The sequence below is a fragment of the Amorphotheca resinae genome, assembly GCF_003019875.1.
Source record: "Amorphotheca resinae ATCC 22711 unplaced genomic scaffold M430scaffold_8, whole genome shotgun sequence".
NCBI lineage: Eukaryota > Fungi > Ascomycota > Leotiomycetes > Helotiales > Amorphothecaceae > Amorphotheca > Amorphotheca resinae.
The window spans coordinates 1,450,145-1,469,873 of record NW_020194478.1 but is presented as its reverse complement, the minus strand read 5'-3'; the positions used below and the strand labels follow the sequence as shown (position 1 = coordinate 1,469,873).

At 50.6% G+C, this 19,729-nt stretch overlaps 7 protein-coding genes across 7 annotated transcripts; 4 read left to right on the top strand and 3 right to left on the bottom strand.

Annotated features, from left to right (window-relative positions):
• Positions 1–1,457: 1,457 nt before the first annotated feature.
• On the top strand, positions 1,458–2,177 carry M430DRAFT_29245 (hypothetical protein; the record flags this gene model as incomplete). Its single annotated transcript, XM_024865860.1, has 2 exons — positions 1,458–1,959; positions 2,104–2,177. The coding sequence occupies 2 exons, from the start codon at positions 1,458–1,460 to the stop codon at positions 2,175–2,177; spliced, it is 576 nt and encodes a 191-aa protein (XP_024719856.1).
• A 483-nt stretch (positions 2,178–2,660) lies between these two features.
• Positions 2,661–6,374, bottom strand: M430DRAFT_20558 (hypothetical protein; the record flags this gene model as incomplete). The annotated part of the gene is made up of 2 exons (XM_024864323.1): positions 2,661–3,261; positions 3,310–6,374. 2 exons carry the CDS (start codon positions 6,372–6,374, stop codon positions 2,661–2,663), a joined length of 3,666 nt encoding a protein of 1,221 aa, XP_024719855.1.
• A 1,474-nt stretch (positions 6,375–7,848) lies between these two features.
• M430DRAFT_142798 (hypothetical protein) lies at positions 7,849–10,705 on the top strand. The gene is made up of 2 exons (XM_024862783.1): positions 7,849–8,380; positions 8,433–10,705. Exons 1-2 carry the CDS (start codon positions 8,326–8,328, stop codon positions 10,358–10,360), a joined length of 1,983 nt encoding a protein of 660 aa, XP_024719854.1. The 5' UTR covers positions 7,849–8,325; the 3' UTR covers positions 10,361–10,705.
• A 357-nt stretch (positions 10,706–11,062) lies between these two features.
• On the bottom strand, positions 11,063–12,136 carry M430DRAFT_43496 (hypothetical protein). The gene has a single exon (XM_024867625.1). It carries the CDS (start codon positions 12,004–12,006, stop codon positions 11,242–11,244), a length of 765 nt encoding a protein of 254 aa, XP_024719853.1. The 5' UTR covers positions 12,007–12,136; the 3' UTR covers positions 11,063–11,241.
• A 956-nt stretch (positions 12,137–13,092) lies between these two features.
• On the top strand, positions 13,093–15,066 carry M430DRAFT_104827 (hypothetical protein; the record flags this gene model as incomplete). Its single annotated transcript, XM_024860959.1, has 6 exons — positions 13,093–13,383; positions 13,442–13,743; positions 13,804–13,946; positions 13,998–14,374; positions 14,422–14,921; positions 14,988–15,066. The coding sequence occupies 6 exons, from the start codon at positions 13,093–13,095 to the stop codon at positions 15,064–15,066; spliced, it is 1,692 nt and encodes a 563-aa protein (XP_024719852.1).
• A 1,119-nt stretch (positions 15,067–16,185) lies between these two features.
• M430DRAFT_20553 (hypothetical protein) lies at positions 16,186–18,791 on the top strand (the record flags this gene model as incomplete). The annotated part of the gene is made up of 9 exons (XM_024864322.1): positions 16,186–16,220; positions 16,271–16,319; positions 16,590–16,639; positions 16,690–16,827; positions 16,879–16,974; positions 17,031–17,083; positions 17,167–17,288; positions 17,354–17,419; positions 18,621–18,791. The coding sequence occupies 9 exons, from the start codon at positions 16,186–16,188 to the stop codon at positions 18,789–18,791; spliced, it is 780 nt and encodes a 259-aa protein (XP_024719851.1).
• M430DRAFT_29239 (hypothetical protein) lies at positions 18,781–19,215 on the bottom strand (the record flags this gene model as incomplete). Its single annotated transcript, XM_024865859.1, has 2 exons — positions 18,781–18,902; positions 18,960–19,215. The coding sequence occupies 2 exons, from the start codon at positions 19,213–19,215 to the stop codon at positions 18,781–18,783; spliced, it is 378 nt and encodes a 125-aa protein (XP_024719850.1).
• Between the last annotated feature and the right edge of the window lie 514 nt (positions 19,216–19,729).

Sequence of the window (19,729 nt, the reverse complement as noted above, 5' to 3'; positions counted from 1 at the left end):
GGGATTCTGATAGCTCGGGGGTTGTTGATGCCTGCTGAGTAGACCATAGTCGTTGATTTCGTATCCCGTCTAATCCATTGCCTCCTCCGTCTCTGCTTACACCCATTTCACTCCCACAAACGCCCACCTTGGGACTCCGGTCTTAGTTCCCCTAGCTGATTTACCCGCGTAATCAGCTAAAGCGAGACTCACACCACCTATTTGGCTCACACCCAGCCGGCTCATAAAAACAGTATAGCAACCATCTAAAGGGGAAGACAACAAGTCAAAGATCAGAGCGAGTCCAAGCTCTAGGCGCCAAGCATTGCACAGATACAGCACAAGCAGAAGGACCACCCGAATAATTATGTAGCTTGATTCCAGCCGCAATCTATCTCACTGGCCTATCATCGGTACAGAGCAATAACCATATAACAAAATAATAAAACTTCCATATCACATCATTAACAATTAAATTTCCCCACCCGATAGGGCTTCCCTAGGTACAGCGAGCTTCTCAATCCGGATCTCTGGATCCGACAGCTTGTCGGTGTCCAACGCCACATATCGTGGATCCTAAAACCTGCCTATCTATCTGTCTATAGCTGGCAAGCATCACAGCATCACAGCATAAGATAGAATAAATAAATAAAACAACCCCATGAAAAGACCTCCCGTCCACAGAGAAGAAGAAGAGTAGTTCATCAGGGAGCAGACTCATAGCGCTAGCCGCGAGTAGGAGGTTTTTTATATCTGCGCAGTCTCTCATGTACCTTAGCTAGGTAATTATACCAAAAGCAGACCCTGGATGAAAAGAAAGCCTTGTGAAAAATAGAACTCTTTTTTCCACACAACAAGCCACTTATTCATCGATATCAAGAGATTCAAAAAACTAACGATAGAAGCGGAACGAAGGTTGATGTGAGGGGTAGAGAGAAAGAGGAGAAAGGGGTGATCTTGGTAGGTAGTAGACCATCCGAACCAGACACCATTGCAACTTTGCGAAAACGACGAGGAATAGACTCAAGGATCTAGGAGGTGCTGGGAATGAAAAATGTAGGGATGCCAAGCAACTTTGCCAGGTAATCCTGCTGTTCGGATGGAAGCCGATATCAAGGAGGACAGACAGGGGGCGCGTTACCCTTTCGTGGCATTCATGCATTAATCCTCACAAGGCTGCAACTCTTCTTTTCACCAAAGACAGACGACGATTCCTCGCGCGTGATGAATCTCCAATCCAATTAAATCCAATCCAATCCATCATTCCTATATGTTCATCAAAGCAAGCATCGCTCCACACATTCAAAACGAAACGCGTCCCCAATTTTGCAATTTACCTTAATTAACCGACGCGCCATCCCGAGCCTCTAAACCTCCTGCTCCCCTTCCAGCAAGCCTCCCTCCCTAACTTAACTTATCCTCACTCCCCCACCTCACCCCGCAAATTCCCAATCCCAATCCCAATCCCAATCGCAACCATGTCCATCATCCAACCCGCCCCAGAACCCCTCAAGAAGCGCGGTCTTCCACGAAAAGCGAGCTTATTCTCGCCCACCATTCAAGATATGACCATCACAAGGGGGAAAGCGACAAAGAGCACGCCTTCGAAAAGCAGTCCTTCCAAAAAAACAACATCGAATACAGCGAAACCCGGTCCTGCCGCGGCTCAGCAATCAAAGATCTTGCGCGCTATAGCTTCTTCCAATCCCTCCTCATCATCCCCATCAACTATCTCCCAGCCTCCTCCTACTCCATCGAATCCCTCCTCCTCCGCAGCAGCAGCAGCAGCGCCTGCGGCGAGAAAACAACCACTTCTCATAAACGATTTTCCCATCCGAGCCAAGATGCGCGGAAGGAGCCCGGCGCAGATCCCAGAGACGCCGTTACCGAGTAATTATAAGAGTGTTGCGAATAAAGTGACGATGGTGATTGTGGCGATGCCGATTCTGTTGGTTACGAGCTGGGTGCTTTATGAGCGCTGTGAGTTATTTATTTATTTATTTCCCTCCTCCCCCGCCCCGTGCGTTCGTTCGTTGGTTTTATGTGGGAAAAGTGAATGGAGGGGGGGTGTTGAAGGGGATATGGAATGGAACATTTGAGCTAATTACTTGGGTATAAATGTAGTGGTGTTGGGCGAGGAGAGGAAATTATTGGTACAGCCTACTACAGAAGGGAAGAGGGAGAAGAGGGAGCTGTGATGCAGGTGTATATATGGGGGTGGCATGAGTGGATGGATACATATATAAGGCATTGGCATTGGCATTGATTGGCATTGCAAAAAGTTATGAGGGAATGAACCAATGGAGCTCTGGGTTTGGCAGTTTTTGGATACGTGTATGTATAGGGGAATCTCAAGACTTGTATATATCATATATATACCCAGGAGTAGTTGGGGTTTGGATTGGGCGGGAAAAGAAAGCACCTCACTGTTATGTATTATTACTTTACTCAAACTTCTGGTTCAAAAACAGTGTGATTGTCAAGCAATACCGTCCTAGGGCGATGAAGTGAAAAGGTATAAATTTGCTCCCAATATCAATGCTCGATTTCCAAGCCAGTTCAGTAAAGACTGCACCAGAAACGCCCAAACCAGTACGCCCCATACCCCGCAGAAACCGAAGACAGACTCCGCCCTTGCCTTCCATATCCCCGAATTATATCAATCTCCCCAGCTAGACATATTACCACCCGGACCTAGCGAGCGGACTTCCCACTTTCGGTGCCCATTGCAAGCTCTTCCTCCTCGCTGCCATCAACCGCATCATGACACTCTCATCCTTCTTGACATCCAAAATTCCCGTATTACCACCATCCGTAGAATCAAAGTATCTCTTCACAGGAGGCGCGGTCTTTTGAACAAGTTGTTCCTTATGCAAGAAATAAGGTGTCTGCCCGCCCGGCGTCTCCTCGCCATAGAGTCCATCCTCCCCGTATGAGGATATAGCTTCAGGTGCGGGAGTAGCAGGGACCGGAGAGAGCATGAGTGTTTGATCTTCATCGTCGTTTGTAGACGAGGGTGAGCGGACCCATTGCACAGAGTCCCTACGGCGAGATTTAGAGGTTAACGGGGTTTCGGGAAGGCCGAGGAAGTCTTTTGTTGGCGAGAGGGAGGAAGTCGTGTTGCGGGCAGGTGTGGTGGTGGTTGAGGGGATGAGGGCCCCATTTAGGTTTGCGAGAGCACGCGGTTCCATGCTCTTGCGTCTGCGATGACCGCCGCGAGGAACCATAGCTGTATCCACAGCGTACGCAGATTCGTCTAGCCATGTATTTTCGCGCTCACAGCTTGTCTTTGTCAGTAAAGGACAAAGGAAGTAAAGTCGAGCAACTTACTCAAGTACCCATCCAACCCCAACACAAGTCACCACTCCACCGGTTTCTTTCACTTTCTCAAGTGTTCTTCGACCACCATCCTTGAACACTACGTGGGTGATGCCAATCCTGCTTCCATCTTCCTTACTTCCATTCCAGTCCCATCTCTTCACGCACCGAGCACCCATTTGTACCAGTAGCTCCACGAAGAGGCCAGAAGCATCAGCACCTTCGGTTGTGTGAACATCAACGAAAACAACTGCTCCTTTCAACAGAGCAGGGTTTAGATCTCGGCGGGGCGTACGCGCCGGAGTACCAATTGTAGACCAGACATCTGCGTCAGCTTTTGAAGGAGTAGCGAAAACACCTTGGATGTCGGCATCTTTCCGTGGAGAATGAGATCGAGCGTTCTTTGAAGGCGAGTATGAGATTACTGTATTACTTCGAGGGAGTGTGTTTGTAGGCCTCTGGACTGGAAGCTTCGAGATACTGGCGCTGCGCTTCATTGATGAAGGCCTCATCGGAGAATCTTCTGCTTCAGCCTTGAGTGGAACCTTCGAGACGGTATGGAGGACCCGCTCCGTTAGGACTCGTCTTGGGGTAACAAACTTGGGTGTCGACGGTGCTTGGGACGGAAGTTCAAGAAGAACTGGATCAATTGGCATGGCATTCTCATCACCATACTCCTGGCTGGTCTCTGAAGGCGCGGGTTCATCGTCGGTGGTGTTGACAGGCCCACGATCATCCTCACTCTCATTTGCCTCGGATTGGTTGATGAGTTCAGCGTCATTCTCAGTCTCAGTATGGGTGAACTTGTCAGCCATTTCCTGGACATTTTCAGTATCAGGCTCAGCGTTGATGAACTCATCCACCATATTCTCGGCATTTTGATTGTGCTCAGGTTCGGAGTTGAAGAACTCATCTACGATATCATCGACATTTTGGATGTTCTCCGGCTCGTAGCTGGCCAATTGGTCCACGGCATCTTCGCTATTGTCAAGCTGATTTGAGTCAAGAAGTGACATCTCATCAGCTTCGAAAGCAAGAGCCAAGTCTTCCTCGTCAAGCTCAACCGGGGCAAAATCGTTCTCGTCAATAATTTGCTCCTGGTCCTCACCAGCTATCTGCATCTCATCTCGGACGGACATTTCATCTTCAAAGTAAGAGCTTTTGACGGGGGATGGCTGCACAGCAGCTCCCATATCGGCAGGGATGGCGTTGTTTGTTTCACTAGTTGTTGGCAATGCCTTTGAACCGCTCTTTGCAGATTGCCCAGGACTCGCAGACATCCACTCGCTCAGCTGTTTCGCCAATGGAGTGAATCCAATTTGTGCTTTACGCTCCGACCGTTGAACAGTAGATTTGGCTGTCCTCGGGGTCTTGTCAATAGTAGTGAAGGGTGTGGGGGTGGCCGGCGAAGACGTAAAGTTGGGAGAAGAGACCTTGAATTCGCCAAGAGAGGTGGGTGAGAATTTCGGAGATCCTAGAGCAAGTTCATCCTCAGAGTCAGAATCATAGAAAGGATTCTCGTCGGCTTCGCGAAGATCGAATGCTCCTGTACTATTTCGCGGAGGAGAAGCTATCGGGGTTGTGCTCTCAGTTTCCATAGGGCCTCCAGCCACGGTTATTGTTTCCTCCGTTACCATAGGATCATCGTCTTGTGTAGATTTCGGCTGTTTCTCGATCTCCTCAACAACTGGCTCAGAAGGTGAGAGTGCCGGGTCCGAGTCACGTGGCAGGATCGAGGAAAGACGACCAGTGAATTTCAAGCTCGGTGCAGACAGCATATCCGACCCAGAGGGCTCTTCCGCTTTTGCTGGGCTTCCAGCTGAAGCGTTTGTCAAGGCACTCGGAGGAAGCATCCGTCCTGGACGAACTGCACTCTTTGTAAGAGTTCTCGGTGTTCCAAATCTGGAGATCTTGAACGTTGCTTCTCTTGGTGTTGCGCTGGGCATGCTATCATTTCCAGATCTAGTTGGAGAGCCATTCTCAGCCACCTTCATAGGTGATTGCGGACGCCTGGCTGGTGACTGGAGTAGTGAAGCTTTTAAGGGGGCACTTGATTCCGTAGGTTGTGGTGGCGGGAGCGATAGCTTGAATGGTGGGCGAAGCATAGAGTCTCCAAGGTTAGCTCTCTCAGGCGAAGCCTTCAACGAATCCTTGAATGGAGACGACGGCGGTCGCCGAGCTGGGCTGGCTAGAATTGATCCACTTAACTCCTGGGTCACGGCACTGTTGACCGTGGTGGAGGTCGAGAAGTCCAGTCTTTTGGCGGAGGTGGAGGTAAAGATGCTTCCTGGAGGCTTCACTGGACTCTTCGTCAATGGCTTCATGGGGGTCTTCTCAACCGCGGCAAGCTCATCATCATCCGAGTTGTTGTCCTTCGCAGTAGCAACCTGAGTCGCTTTCTTCGGGCTGAGTGGCGATGATTTCTGTTCCTCAACCTTGGCCCGGCCGCGAGTTGCTCGAGCCGTTGTGGCATTTGCAGCAGGCTTTCGAACCGGCTTGGCTTTGAGCCCCGTGGCCACTTCTTTGGGTTTTCCATTGACGTTCGCGGGAGGAACCACGTTTTCCTTGTCTGGTTCTTCGAATTTAACAGACTTCTTTGGTGCCGGTGCTTTGGAGATTGTAGCGGCTCGACCGCGGGTATTCTTCTTCACAGGTTCTTCCGCGACGACCACCGTCTCCGCCGGAACATCGACCTTCTTCGGGCGTCCGCGAAGGGATCTAGTAGGTTCAGGCGCTGGGGGTTCAACCGCAGCCTTCCTAGGGCGACCCCTAGTGGGCTTTGCTGGAGCTGGAGGCTCTTCTTGCATTTCGGGTTCAGGCTGGACAACGGCAGCCTTCTTGGCACGTCCTCTTGTTGCCCTCGGTAATTCTGGCTCGATGGTTTCCTCTATGAGCTTATCGGGTCTGTCGTCTTGAACATCGTCGGCGCGAGTCTTCCGCTTTGATATAGATGTGCTGCGGGTCACCTTTGCTTTCGAAGCGGCAGTAGCGATCTTGGTTGTCTTGACACCAGTGTCAGTCGTCTTAGCAGCCGCGCGGGCGCGAGTTACACGCTTTGGCGGAGATTGGTCGTGCATGTTGGCTGTATTGGTTAGAGATGGGTTGATAGAATTGATTACATTGACGCGATGGGCAGTTGTTTAAAGGCGGTGGTGACCTTGCATCTGCGGTATGTTGATATTTGTTGATGCGCAGGGAGGACGGTTCTAAATACGGCTAGCGGCGTTGCTATACCAACTGGTAATCACGTGCACGGCTCATTCTTTCGGGGTTCGGTAATACTTATGTCCGAGCCTCCGAGCTCATGGTGAAGCATCAATTGCTCTTTCAACAAAACCAACATCAGCTAGCAAAAAACTGGCAGACAACTGGCTCCAGTTTACATAGAAAACAATAAAGTAGAGCCAAGTGCAGCTGAAAGATTCAAGAAATTAAATGTCTGAAAGACATTGTAATCACTTGATCAGATCCATGTCTGTTTGATATTGACCTAGAAATGCCGCATACGCCGTGTCCCTTTCGAGGCGAAGATAGCTACCTACCTACCTAGGTAGAGACCATGATATGAAGATGAAGCTCTGAACTACCTATGTAGGGTGCAGACCGTAGTATGGGAAACTCAACCATAGTATGGAAGACTCAACACGGACCTCTCAGCCTTGAGCCAGACTGTCAGTGTCGGGGGCATCAAGAGCCCCTTACTCCGTATGCCTCTTGGTGTATCGTATCCCGAAAGAGGGGTCATCTTTCGCTGGACAGCCGTCACAGTGATATGCTGCTCGTCCGAAGAGTTGGAGGCGGAACGGTCAATGCTGGCATAGTACAGTAAGCATATGCCCTACGCCAGACAGACCGGATCTGCTCCAGTTCTGAAAAGGCATGCTTTGCGATTGATGCGGAGTTCAATCTTTACAAGTTACGGCTTTACTCCGTACTCCGTACTTCGTATCCAGACTTCGGGGACCTCACGTGACTGTGGCTTTGGAGCTGCCGGTAGCCGGATGGGCCGGGAGTGGCTGGTGGCTGGTGGCTGGGGGAGAATCAGCCATGACGCGATGCACTCGCGGTGCCTTGCCCTTCCTCTCCTCCCTTGTGTGCGTTTGGTTCCGAATTCTTGCGCCGTAATGAATGAATGAATGGTTTTCCCTCTCTATAAGGGACCGACCATTCTTCTTCCCCTTAGGACCCCTCTGTGTACTCCGTATCTCGTCTCACTACGCTCGTCCGGCACAAATTGTTGCTTACCAGTTATCGGGCCCTGATCAGCAAGGATCGTCGCCGGGATCTAATCTCAAACGCCTCGCCTTTGGCTGCGCCATCGTACGCCTCGACGACTGTGGCTCTGTCTGTGGCACATGGTGGCATCGCCCTGCGTGTGCATAAACGCCTGCATAAAGGCTGCATAAACGGCTGCATAAACGATTGCACAGTGCGCTTCCATCACTCATCTGTGGCTCTGTATACAACTCAGCCCTTCACCGATACGTCCGTTCTTATTCCAACGTTGCTGTATTTATTATTACCTACATTCCCCCGTAAAACCCGTCGATAGTCCGTCTTGGCTGGGCCATCTGCTTCTGCCATTTGTCCGTATGTTGCTGTGTCTCTACTCCGGAGCTCCACTCGCCGAACGCCGTCATCCCCCGGTCAATTTCTGGTCGCCATCCTTTCCTCATATATAACTCCCGGTCAACCGCATCCACCAACACGAGATCCCTCAAAACCCTCGCGCCCCCCCGCAGGATCCTGTCTTGAAACGTTTACAAAACACCGAGCCCGAATTGACTGTCCTGCGGTGCAGTAGGGTGTGTTGCAACTCTTCTCGGGGCCCCTATACGACTCTTTACGACTCTACCTACGACCTACGATCATCCTAGAAATACTCGTCGATCTCCCGTCCTCCCCTCTAACGTCATATCCCTACTTTTTCGCATACTCTCTCTTCATTGATACTCGATACTCTCCCAGTCCATTCTTCCCGCGTCGGCGCGCTTTCAATTCGCCTTGATATTGTGCCAGGTCTTCGCCATGAAGGTCCTCGGTTCTGTTCTGGCCTCTGTCGCCGCCCTTTCTGTCGCTGATGGTGAGCCGCTCTCCGTCCAGAAGCCCCCTCACGAATGCTAACGTCCCCTCAGCCTACTCTGTCGTCGTTCCTCGAGATGCTTCCCCCAAGATGCAGCTGGTGGACTCTCTCGCTGTTGCCGGAGCAGCCGTCGAGCGCGCACTGCCAAATTCTCCCTCAGGGGGGTATGCGCCAATGGAGGTTTCTTGCCCCGCGGACCGACCTACCATCAGAGCAGCCAGTAGCTTGTCCCCCAATGAGACGGCATGGCTCCCGATTCGAAGGAATAATACCATCGCTCCCATGAGAGAGTTTCTCTCAAGGATGAACATCTCAGGCTTCGACGCTACTTCATATATCAATGGCATCCAGAACAATGCCAGCGCGTTGCCAAATATCGGTATTGCAGCTTCAGGGGGTGGGTACAGAGCCTTGATGAACGGTGCTGGTTTCCTCGCGGCTGCAGACAACCGCACAATCAACTCAACTGGAGCAGGCGGGATCGGTGGTCTCCTGCAATCGGCTACCTACGTTGCGGGTCTATCCGGAGGTGGATGGCTGATGGGTTCAATCTACAGCAACAACTTCACTTCCGTCCAAGATCTCCGTGATGGTAGCAAGGGTTCCTCGGTATGGCAGTTCGGCAAATCAATCTTCGAAGGGCCAGATTCTGATGGCATCCAACTCGTCAGCACGACCGACTACTGGACGACCATCCTGCACGAGGTCAACCAGAAGAGAGACGCGGGGTTCAACGCCTCCATCACTGACTATTGGGGACGCGCGCTCTCTTTCCAACTCGTCAACGCTACCGATGGAGGACCAGCCTACACATTCTCCTCCATCGCTCTCCAGCCAAACTTCGTCTCCGGCGAAATCCCCATGCCATTCCTGGTTTCCGATGGCCGAGCTCCCGGAACCCAAATCGTTTCCCTCAACTCCACCGTCTTTGAATTCAACCCCTTCGAACTCGGCTCCTGGGATCCGACAACCTACGCCTTCGCCCCGCTCCGCTACGTCGGCTCCAACTTTTCCGCTGGTGTCGTCCCTGAGGATGGAAATTGCGTCGAGGGCTTTGACCAGATCGGATACGTCATGGGCACTTCTTCGACGCTCTTCAACCAATTCCTCCTTCAGATCAATGGCACCTCTATCCCAGGCTTCATCGAGGACGCCCTGACCGCCATCCTGACCGACATTGGTGAAGACCAGAACGACGTCGCGCAATGGCAGCCCAACCCCTTCTACAACTACAACAATGACACCAACCGCAACTCAATCTCGCAGCAACTGACTCTCACCGATGGTGGCGAGGACGGACAAAACATCCCCCTGTACCCGCTCATCCAGCCTCAGCGTAAAGTCGATGTGATCTTCGCCGTCGATTCGTCCGCCGACATCAACAACTGGCCGAATGGTACCTCGCTCGTCGCAACCTACGAACGCTCTTTGAACAACACTATCGAGAACGGCACCGCCTTCCCCTCCGTTCCCGACCAGAACACCTTCGTCAACCTCGGCCTCAACACCCGCCCAACCTTCTTCGGCTGCGACGCGAGTAACATCACTGGCACCGCCCCGCTCATCGTGTACATCCCCAACGCACCCTACAACACTCAATCGAACGTCTCGACCTTCACCATGTCCTACAGCGACGACCAGCGCAACAGCATCATCGAGAACGGTTACAATGTCGGAACCATGGGCAACGGCACCTTGGACTCCGAATGGCCAGCCTGCGTCGCCTGCGCCGTGCTCTCACGTTCCTTCACCCGCACCGGCACCGCCGTCCCGAGCGCCTGCAATGACTGCTTCAACCGCTACTGCTGGAACGGCACCACCAACAGCACGACCCCGAACACCTACTACCCCGACTACAGACTGACGAACTCGACCGCGGACGCGTCAGGGAAGAAGAAGAACGCCGCTACGTCGACGGCGACCGCAGGCTTGGGCTTTAGCCTCTTCGCCGCGGTCTCTGTTGCCGCCCTCCTTATTTAAGCGAGATAACCGCAGGGCGTGTAGAAGATGCCAGAAAAATTCTGGTTTGTACACAGATTGTACACAGATTGTATATAATAAGTATAAAAATACTTCCTATTCAAAATGGATGTGGGGTACCTATTTAAAAATGTACATTTCTTCCTTTCTTCTTCTTCAGCAATGTTTTTTACATTCTTTTTCTTTTAACAGGGAAAACTAAGGCAAGGAAGGAAAGAGGAAGGGAAAGGAAGGCAAGCAAGCATGTATGGATTTCCGGTCAATTTGTAGGCCTGGTGTAGATTTAGTTAGTTAGCTATCTAGGTACCTTATAGAACTAGAAAGCTAGGAGAAATATAAGAAGATGATGATGACGAGGATTGATGATTAACTTGTAGATGATTTGATTTGGGTATTGCGTACCAACTGCTATGCTATGCTATGTTATGCTATTCATACCTGAGAATCTGAGGTTGAGTTTCGGGAAAAAGGGGGGAGGGTGTGGGGTAGTAAGTATTAAGCGAAACTTGAACTCGGCAGGAACGTAGGTAGGTAGGTATCTATCTCGTGGATCTAATAATGTCTGTTCTTTTTTTATTTATTTATTTTTTTTGTATATATACAAAAGATACAAGATGTCTCATCCATGCGAACCTCAATTTTCCCTTTTTTCTTTTTTCAAGGTTCTTTTTGGCCCCCCTTTTTTGGGGGTGGGGGTGGTATGTACATAGAGGATGAGGATGAGGAATGAGGAAGTTGAGTACAAATATATCCAGAACGCCATTCCATGTCATGCCAATGCCGGGGTATCCTGAATCCGGGATGAAGAAAAAGAACAACAATAAAAAAAAACGCAAGTAAGGGAAAAAAAAGAAAAATGAAAGGGGAGAGAGAGAGGCCCCTCATGATGATGATGATGATGCAGACATCCTACATCGACCCCCACACAACCTACTCATGGCCCTCTCATTCACGGGTGCTCTTCCCCAATCAAAAGCCATCCCGACACACACGACGGTAAACGCAACAAACAGCAGACCGGCCACGAACCTCGCGATCTGCTCCTCGACGCTGGGCTCCTCCTCCATGCGGCGGACGAGTTCTTGGAGACGCGTGCGTTGCCGCGGACATGGATGTTGCAGATACAGTTCTTCGTATGAGGGGGGCTGGGAGGAGGGGGTGAGCGGGGAGAGCGTGATGATACCAAGACCAGGGCGTGCGGAAGAGGGGGGCGAGTCGCGGTAGGGCTGGTAGGGGGAGGGGCTGGGGGATGAGGGGTGCGATGTGGGAGAGAGGAATGTGTTGGATGAGGGCGAGTAGAGATGCGTGGGCCGTTGGCGTTGGAGGGTTCGGATGTATTCGTACATGGTCTGGGGAGGATCATCAAGCGGCGTCGCTTTCGCGCTCTCCTCCTCGTCTCTGTCTCTATCGTGACGGACTGGGGAGCCTGAATTCATGTCTTTCCCTGCGGGCCGCCGACGTGCGGATTCGGGCGTGAGGAGGGAATCGTCGGTGTAGACGCTCAAGGGCGACGAGGGGGTATCGAGGTATGGGGTGATGGGGATCTGGAGACGGATACGGGGGAGTGGAGGGAGGGCTTCATGGAGCCTGACTGAGGGCACTGAGGGCTGTGGATGAGTGTTTGGGTTCTGATTCTCGGAGGCCATCTTCGCAGCCTTGTGTATCGTTCTCAGCCTTGTTCGGCTGAATTGGTTATGTAGATCTGTAGCGTGAATATTTCAAAGTCTGGGGATGGGGCCGCAAAATAAACCCGCGATTCTTTCCTCTTCACCACAGAACCAATCTGCCGAGTCAAGAATGAATGGTCTGCAATCTGCACCCAAAGTTGGAGAAAAAGAGCTGGACATCAGTATTTAGCAGCCTTGAAGCTATCCGTGGGAAGCTCCTAGTAGGCGGGCTGAGCCACATCTTGACAGAGCCACGTCTCAGCCTTGAATTGGATTCCGCCGTTTCGTTGCGGCTCCTGCAGGAACTCTTTCGGTTATTTTCATCTGGCAGCGCTGGTCAATGTGATAGCCGTGGTCTCGCTTTCGAGCTCTCGAGGAATCCTGAATCCTATGCATTCTGATGCTTGTATCAATCCACAACCACACCGAGGTCCGAGAGTAGCCAGGCTTCCTTTGGACGGCGGGGTCCAACCCGTACTATGTATCTCTGAAACTGACCATGTGATCCACAGTTCAGCCTCCCGCGGAATCCAAGCCCAAGATAAGAAGTACAGGATGCTGATATGATGATAGAGATGCAAGAAGACTGCGATAGGAGAGGATGCCAGCGACTCGGTTGTCGAGGATTCTGCCGCTCCAGACCGTCTGCGGGGTCCTAAACGGGACAAGGTTTCCCGCAAGGACTTACTGCTTTCGCCTTACTCCGTCGTGAGTCCGGACTACAGCACTCGCGCAGCATTGGCGATAAGAGCTTCATCAGAATATCCCATCCATATCGACAATACCTTGCCTATCAACCCCACACCCTCACGTCGCCGAAGGATATTCCGTCCATACAATATTTTACCTATCAACCCCACACCTTCAGGTCGCCGAAGAACGCGATATGATGCCTGCAATTATCTATCCCACCCTTACTGTACGATACCCCGCCCTGTCTTCTGCTCTGCTGTATATACCTAGGTAATCTGTTGTATATAATGCAATCCACCTCCTTTGATCCAGCTCCCTTTTCTCCCCATTCCACCCCGGAAAAGCCTCGTGCACCTGATTAAAACACTCATAATGTCAGTAGCAACAGTGACGACAGCCTCCGGCGCAACATGGCAAGAGGTTGCCGCGGACAGACAAGCCCACCGCGCTGCAACCCTCGCTGCCATTAAGCCAGCCCTCCCAGACCTGACCTCCATCCCTCTCAACACAATCCCTCTTGCAAAGGAGTTTCTCACAGAAGCCGAAATCAAGATCACCGAAAGCACGGTCGAGGAGCTAGTTCCCCAGCTTGCTATAGGGAAACTTAGCGCCGTGGAAGTCGCCAATGCTTTCTTACGCCGCGCTGGATTGGCCCAGAAAGCGGTACGTCTCTTCCCCCTCCCGGCCTTTTGCTATCCTGGCTAAGTGAATGGGTGACCAGACAAACTGTGTCACTGAGCTGCTCCCTGAACGAGCGCTCGAGCGGGCTGCTTATCTCGATGCCTATCTCAAGGAACATGGCAAGCCGGTCGGGCCATTGCACGGGATTCCTATAAGTGTGAAGGAGCATCTCGCAATGAAAGGCCTTGATCATAATGGAGGGTTTGTGGCGTGGGTGGGAAAGGTTCCCAAGGAAGATGCACTTATCTTGCAGATTCTGTGGGCGGCGGGAGCGGTGTTCTACGTTAGGAGTCCGCAGCCGCAGACGCTGATGCATCTGGAGACTAGTGGGAACCTCTACGGGTATGCTCTTTTCTATTGAGGAGGCATTGAAAGAGGTATACTGATCGTGAGGGTGCCCAGGGTTACGACGAATCCATACAATACCACTCTGACCAGTGGAGGCTCGTCTGGTGGTGAAGGTGCACTGTTGGGTTTCCGAGGAAGTATTTTGGGTATTGGTACTGACATCGGTGGTTCGATCCGATCACCCGCCGCAAACAATGGTATGGCCTCTATCCCCCCAAAATAGGAAAGAGTTTTGCTAAGTGACCAAGGTGTTTATGGTGTGAAGCCAACAGTTGGGCGTCTCCCGATTTCCGGGTGGTTGTCTGCAATGGCCGGGTCTGAACATATATTAGGCACAATTGGTCCTCTGTGCACCAGCTTGGAAGGCTGTAAACTCTTCATCAAGTCCATCATTGCTGGACAACCTTGGTTGAGGGAACCTTCACTGCTTCCACTTCCCTGGAAAGAGGAAGACGCCTACAAAGGAAGAAAGCTGAAGGTTGCAGTTCTTTGGGATGACGGGGTGGTGAAGCCTCATCCTCCCGTTACTCGCGCAATGAAGAAAGTAGTTGAAGAGCTGAAGGCGAAAGGCCATGAGGTTGTGGACTGGACTCCATACAAGCACGACGAGGCCTGGGCGATCATCGTAAGCCCCGTTCCTAACCTCTCCGATTCCCAAGCTGACTCCGCTAGGCAAACCTCTATTTCTGCGATGGCGCTGCCGAGGACTTGGCCATCATGAAGGAATCCGGCGAGCCTCTACGTCCCCTCTCAGAGCATATCCTGAAGAACAAGCATGTTCAAAATCATACTATGGCCTCGTTGTGGAAGGCTACCCAAAAACGCGACGCTTACCGTACAGCGTACGCCAACCTCTGGAACTCGACGGCTACCTCCCGGGGACCAAATGGTGAGCTCCAAGGGATGGTGGATGCCATTCTGTGCCCAGTAGGCCCTGGGTCAGCCCCTAAACTAGACACCAGTAAATGGTGGGGCTACACTTCTCAATGGAATCTCCTGGATTACCCCGCTGTCGTCTTCCCCGTGGATAAGGTGGACCCGGCGAAGGATTCCGCGAAGGTGGAATACACGCCCCGGAACGAGGATGACAAGTTCAACTGGGATCTTTGGGAGAAATATGGGGCCGAGGGGTACAAGGACGCGCCTGTGAGCTTGCAACTTGTCGGACGGAGGTGAGTTTTCTCTTCCTGATTTGCGAATGAATGGGAGACGACATAGATACTGACAATCATATGTAGATATGAAGACGAGAAGCTGATCCAGACTCTGGAGATTGTGAAGGAGGAGACTGGCTTGCCATACGTTAAATATGTGTAAAGCGAATCTCCATACTGTAGGATACTGAACAGTGAACACCCAATGTAAATTCAAGATCCCAATGTCCCTGTCCTTAGTTAAATTGCAAGTGCCCAGTGCAAGTGCTTTCAAATACATGCATCGCCACCGATCTCAGTATCACAGCTTTCATTTCCATCTCCTTTTACCTAAATCGTCCCTATCAGACCCCGCATCCATACCTTAGCCAGTAACTGCTGACAGATCTACTACTGCGGCCACAGGTACCACAGTGCCTACCCTACGAGCGCCGTGCTTGATCTCGTAAATAGTTGTTAACCTTGTGTGGTGGAGTTGCCACACAAGGTGCCTTGCCTACATCACGGGTCCTTTCGTCTTTCCAGTCAAAATGAAAATCTAGCTACAAAATAAGTCTAATCCGCCCTGGCCCAAAGATATTCACTTTTTCCGCATGAGCATCGTCCAAGCAAATACCCTGTCGCGTCAACCACACTGCGGAAAGACATCCAGTGCTAGCAACACATACAAGTTCGCACACAGCAAAGTCGCCAACAGCAAGAGACAACCAATAGTCTTCATCAGATCACAATTTCAAACCAAACACCTACAACGGCAACCCAGCTAAGCTGACGCCCACCATGAAGAATCGGGGTAATATGCTCCTCGCCATCGAAGTTACTTTGGGGGTACTTATAGTGCTGTTCGCTATATGCGTCTGCATAGAGTTCTGCTGCCCATCGGGCGACGAGCAGGTCGATGAAGAGAACCCACGGGGTCTATATCAGTCTCGAGAAGCTAGGGAATCCGAGAGGAGAGGTTTCGGGTTTGAGGACCTCGTCTACTGGTCGGTAATCTGGCCGGTAATATTAGGAGACTCATGAGGTACTGCAGGCAAAGTATGAAGCTGGGAAATGTATCATTAGTGGAAAGGCTTGAGATGCTCTTGCTCAGTTGGTGCAAATTCAGGGTTGGTAAACCGCGAAAGCAAAATTCGGAAGGGGCTCGAGGAGACAGTATACTGCAGTGATGTGGAAGGAACCCTGGGACATCTGTGTATAAGAGAACTTCCTCTTCCGTGTCTCTTCTTCTTCCTTTTCAATCATCAAGATTCAAATATACATTGACTCAATATCAATAAAAATGTCATTCGTTAATACACAGTCATTCTTACCACCGTAAGTACTCAGATCTCTTTGAATATTCAACAAAGCTGACGTATGAATAGTCAACACTCCTACAATTCCCATAATAGTCTCGACCTCGATAAGATCTGTGTATGGGAGAACTTCCTCTTCGTGTCTCTTCTTCCTTTTCAATCATCAAATATACCAAAAAGCTGCCTGGCAGAGTAATATCATTAAGAATGACATTCGTTAGCTCGGCTTCATTCTTACCTCCGTAAGTACTCAGATCTCTTTTAATAATTAACAAAACTGACGTATAAATAGTCAACACCCCTTCCACGATCTCCACAATAGTCTCAATCTCGACGACATAAATCCGGCATCGCTACACATCAAACATACCTAAAACCTGCCGGGCAGGTAATATCATTAAACGTGTCGCTCGTTAGCTCGGAATCATTCTTACCTCCGTAAGTACTCAGATCTCTTTGAATATTCAACAAAGCTGACGTATGAATAGAGACCATCCTTATCACCGCCTCAACACCGACGACTTCGTCGTCGTCGCCCTCGACGACGACAATCCTCGCCCGTCCGAGCCGTCTCTCATCCCACTCGAGCTGGAGGCAGGCCCTGGAGACCGAGTTCCCACCTCCAAGTACTATCTTTTTCACGAGATATAAACACAGCAGATACTGACAGTTTATAGATTCAAAGCGGTCGTTTCCTTCTTCCGCCGATGCGGCCGCGCAAGGGAGGGTGGGACTCGGGATTCGGGGCCTGCCAGACAGCGGTGGGATGAGAGGTATGATATAATTAGCCCACGACTCGTTATTTTGAAGAGTTCTGACTTGGTACAAGATGGAAGATAGCCAAGGACGTCGCCGAGTTCGTGACGAATTGTGTCGATCGTGGTTGGGGTGTTCACAGCGATCAAAATAGGGAGGGATTTAGGGGCTTTAGCAGTGCCTATAGGTACCTTAAGTACTGTCTATAGCGTACACTCTCACCATTACTGTCGCTGTCGCTGTCACTGTCGCTGTCACTGTCACTGTCATTGTCACTGTCACTGTTGTTGTCACTGTCACTGTCGTTGTCACTGCCACTGTCGTTGTCACTGTCGCTATTACTATTACTATTACTGTCGCTATTGTTCTTCTTGTCGTTAACTGACCTCGGGACAGCAACTTCGAGTCCCTGTCGGAAATGATCCTGCCCGGAAAGCCCTAATCTCCATAGACCTGCGTGAAGTACGCCTCTGCCCAATCTTCTGCCGTCCATGTTTCTTTCCCTGGAAGCGTCTTAATGTACTTAGTCGATTTGCAAATGATCGTCAAAAGCTTGTCATGGTAGTTGGCTGGTACTTTTGCTTAGAGATATCGAGCCAGCTGTGCTCTGATCTGCGGGGATCGATCTAAGAGCTGCTCAAACTTGAGAGTGATGTCCGTATTACACAGAAATTCTCCTACATGTGTAGCCGCAATAAATGCTGAGCGGACATCCTTGAACTTGACATCGGGCACCAGTTGTCCTTCATATCGATCTTCTTTACTTGGAGTAAATGACTCTAGATACGGTATTGTAATTCCAGATTTATCAGACCACAGGTAGGTACGCAGGGTATGTTAAACTTTCGGTCGTTATATATGCGACAACAGCGATCAAATTGGCGATTGATTGCTTTCATTCTTAGGTAGCGAAAATTTAAGTCCTTCAGCGTATGACTACCTTCTTATATACACTCCTGGTTTACCTTGGTGACATATTCACTATTTCCGAACCCTTCTCTTTCTTTTTCCAACTACCCAAGGTCAGTATATAAAAAGCGGGATGGAAAAAGACAGGGGGAAAAATAACAACAATAATTGGTATTTATTAGTTTAACTCTCGTTGACCAATTCGTAAAATAAAAGCCGTGAGCAGGCAAAAGTAGCTTGAATAGGCGCCAGAAGCAAAAAGAATGAATGGAGTTTTAAAAAAAATAAAATAAACATACAACAGTAGGTATTCGCTGGTGGTCACCCACCCAACTACTAATCTACCGATCTGAGGCTTGTGTATGGCAGAGCGGACGGGATGCCCAATTCTCCTCAGTCTGTGGTCGTATGTGAAAGGAAATGAGTTATTTGAAAATATACTGCTTGTAGGTGGTTAGGTGTAGCTGGTTCGATCCAGGGAGTGATAATGATAAACCTCCAACTTCTCTCTCTTGTTGTATCTCCTTTTGTTCTTTTCTAACAAGAGAAAGAGAAGACTTCAAGCGAAAATGATCGGAGAACAGGGATCACAACTCGTCGTAGAATCATTGGGCAGAACGATCACTATAAGGTAGAATATAGAAGATGCAGGATATGTTGGTCTCATAGCGAACAGTACTGTAGGACAACATCAGATCCCGATCAAGAGCGTCAACCATCCCGCTCACCAGGATATAACTGACAGAAGACACAGGCCTCGTGGAAGAAGAGAGACATGGAAAAGGGCGAAATCACGATCCAAGGCTTTGTGCTAGGCTTTGCTTGGGTTCAAGACCTTTCTCGGGTTTGCCACCAGATTGTCGCCCTCTTCACACGCTTTTCTCACGCTTTAGATCCTTACGCCCTTATTGATCTTACGCTGTAGAAGTCCCGAGGCTTAACTCGTAGTCTCGCACAACTGTCGATATACCCATCGCGTCGCCAACGGGCTTCCCCCCCGCAATCCCCGCGACTACGACGATGAAGCTGGGCCGCGCTGCCGGATATTGTCATGCATGAACGGCTGCCGGAAGCCTTCCCCGACTCGACACACGAGCCCGTCGCTGTGGCTCTGCGAATAGCCAAGTACGGTTCGGCCCTTCGATGGTTCGGGATGGAACGTTGTCGGGGTCGCATGCCGATCCAACGCGGGAGATAGATAGGAGGCGTGGAAATCCACAACTCATCTCTGATCCCTTGCCGGATTGTTTGCTGTCGGGATCGCGCCCCGGATCTCGCCCTGTATCGTGCTGGTGCATGTCATTGCGCATATGAGGAGGGCTGAATGATACTTCCGGCGTTGCGTGCATGGAGATGATTGGCGCGGGGCTGGCAATGCCCTCCAACCGCCCTCGTCCTAATCGCCCTTTTCTTTACCACCCCGACCCGGTTCCTCACCCCGACGATACCCCTCCAAAGCCTTTCTTATCCTCTTATCCATTAGATATTGCCCTTAGATGTCGTGCGACATGAGATGGCATTCGACTTTCCATCTAAAGTGGCCTATGGGATTGCTTCCGGTAAATGACAAAGTCGCGTTGCCAGACTTGATCGCAACTTCACCGCCCTTCGATATAATCGTGAGTGAGTAGAGGGCGACATGAGTGTGGGAGCTGAGAGCCCTTGATCGCCCTATTGATACTGTACCACGATGGAAGATGAGTTTATAAGAGGGCAACAAGTGTTGGATCCCCCTTGCCCTCCTTTGCTTATTCGGATGAGACGCCGCTCTGCGTTCTTGTAAGAACCGCAAAGGGTTTCGTATATAGTCTTCACTATTCATCTCTTCAAAGTCCTGGACTCCTAGGCACAGTCTCTCAAATC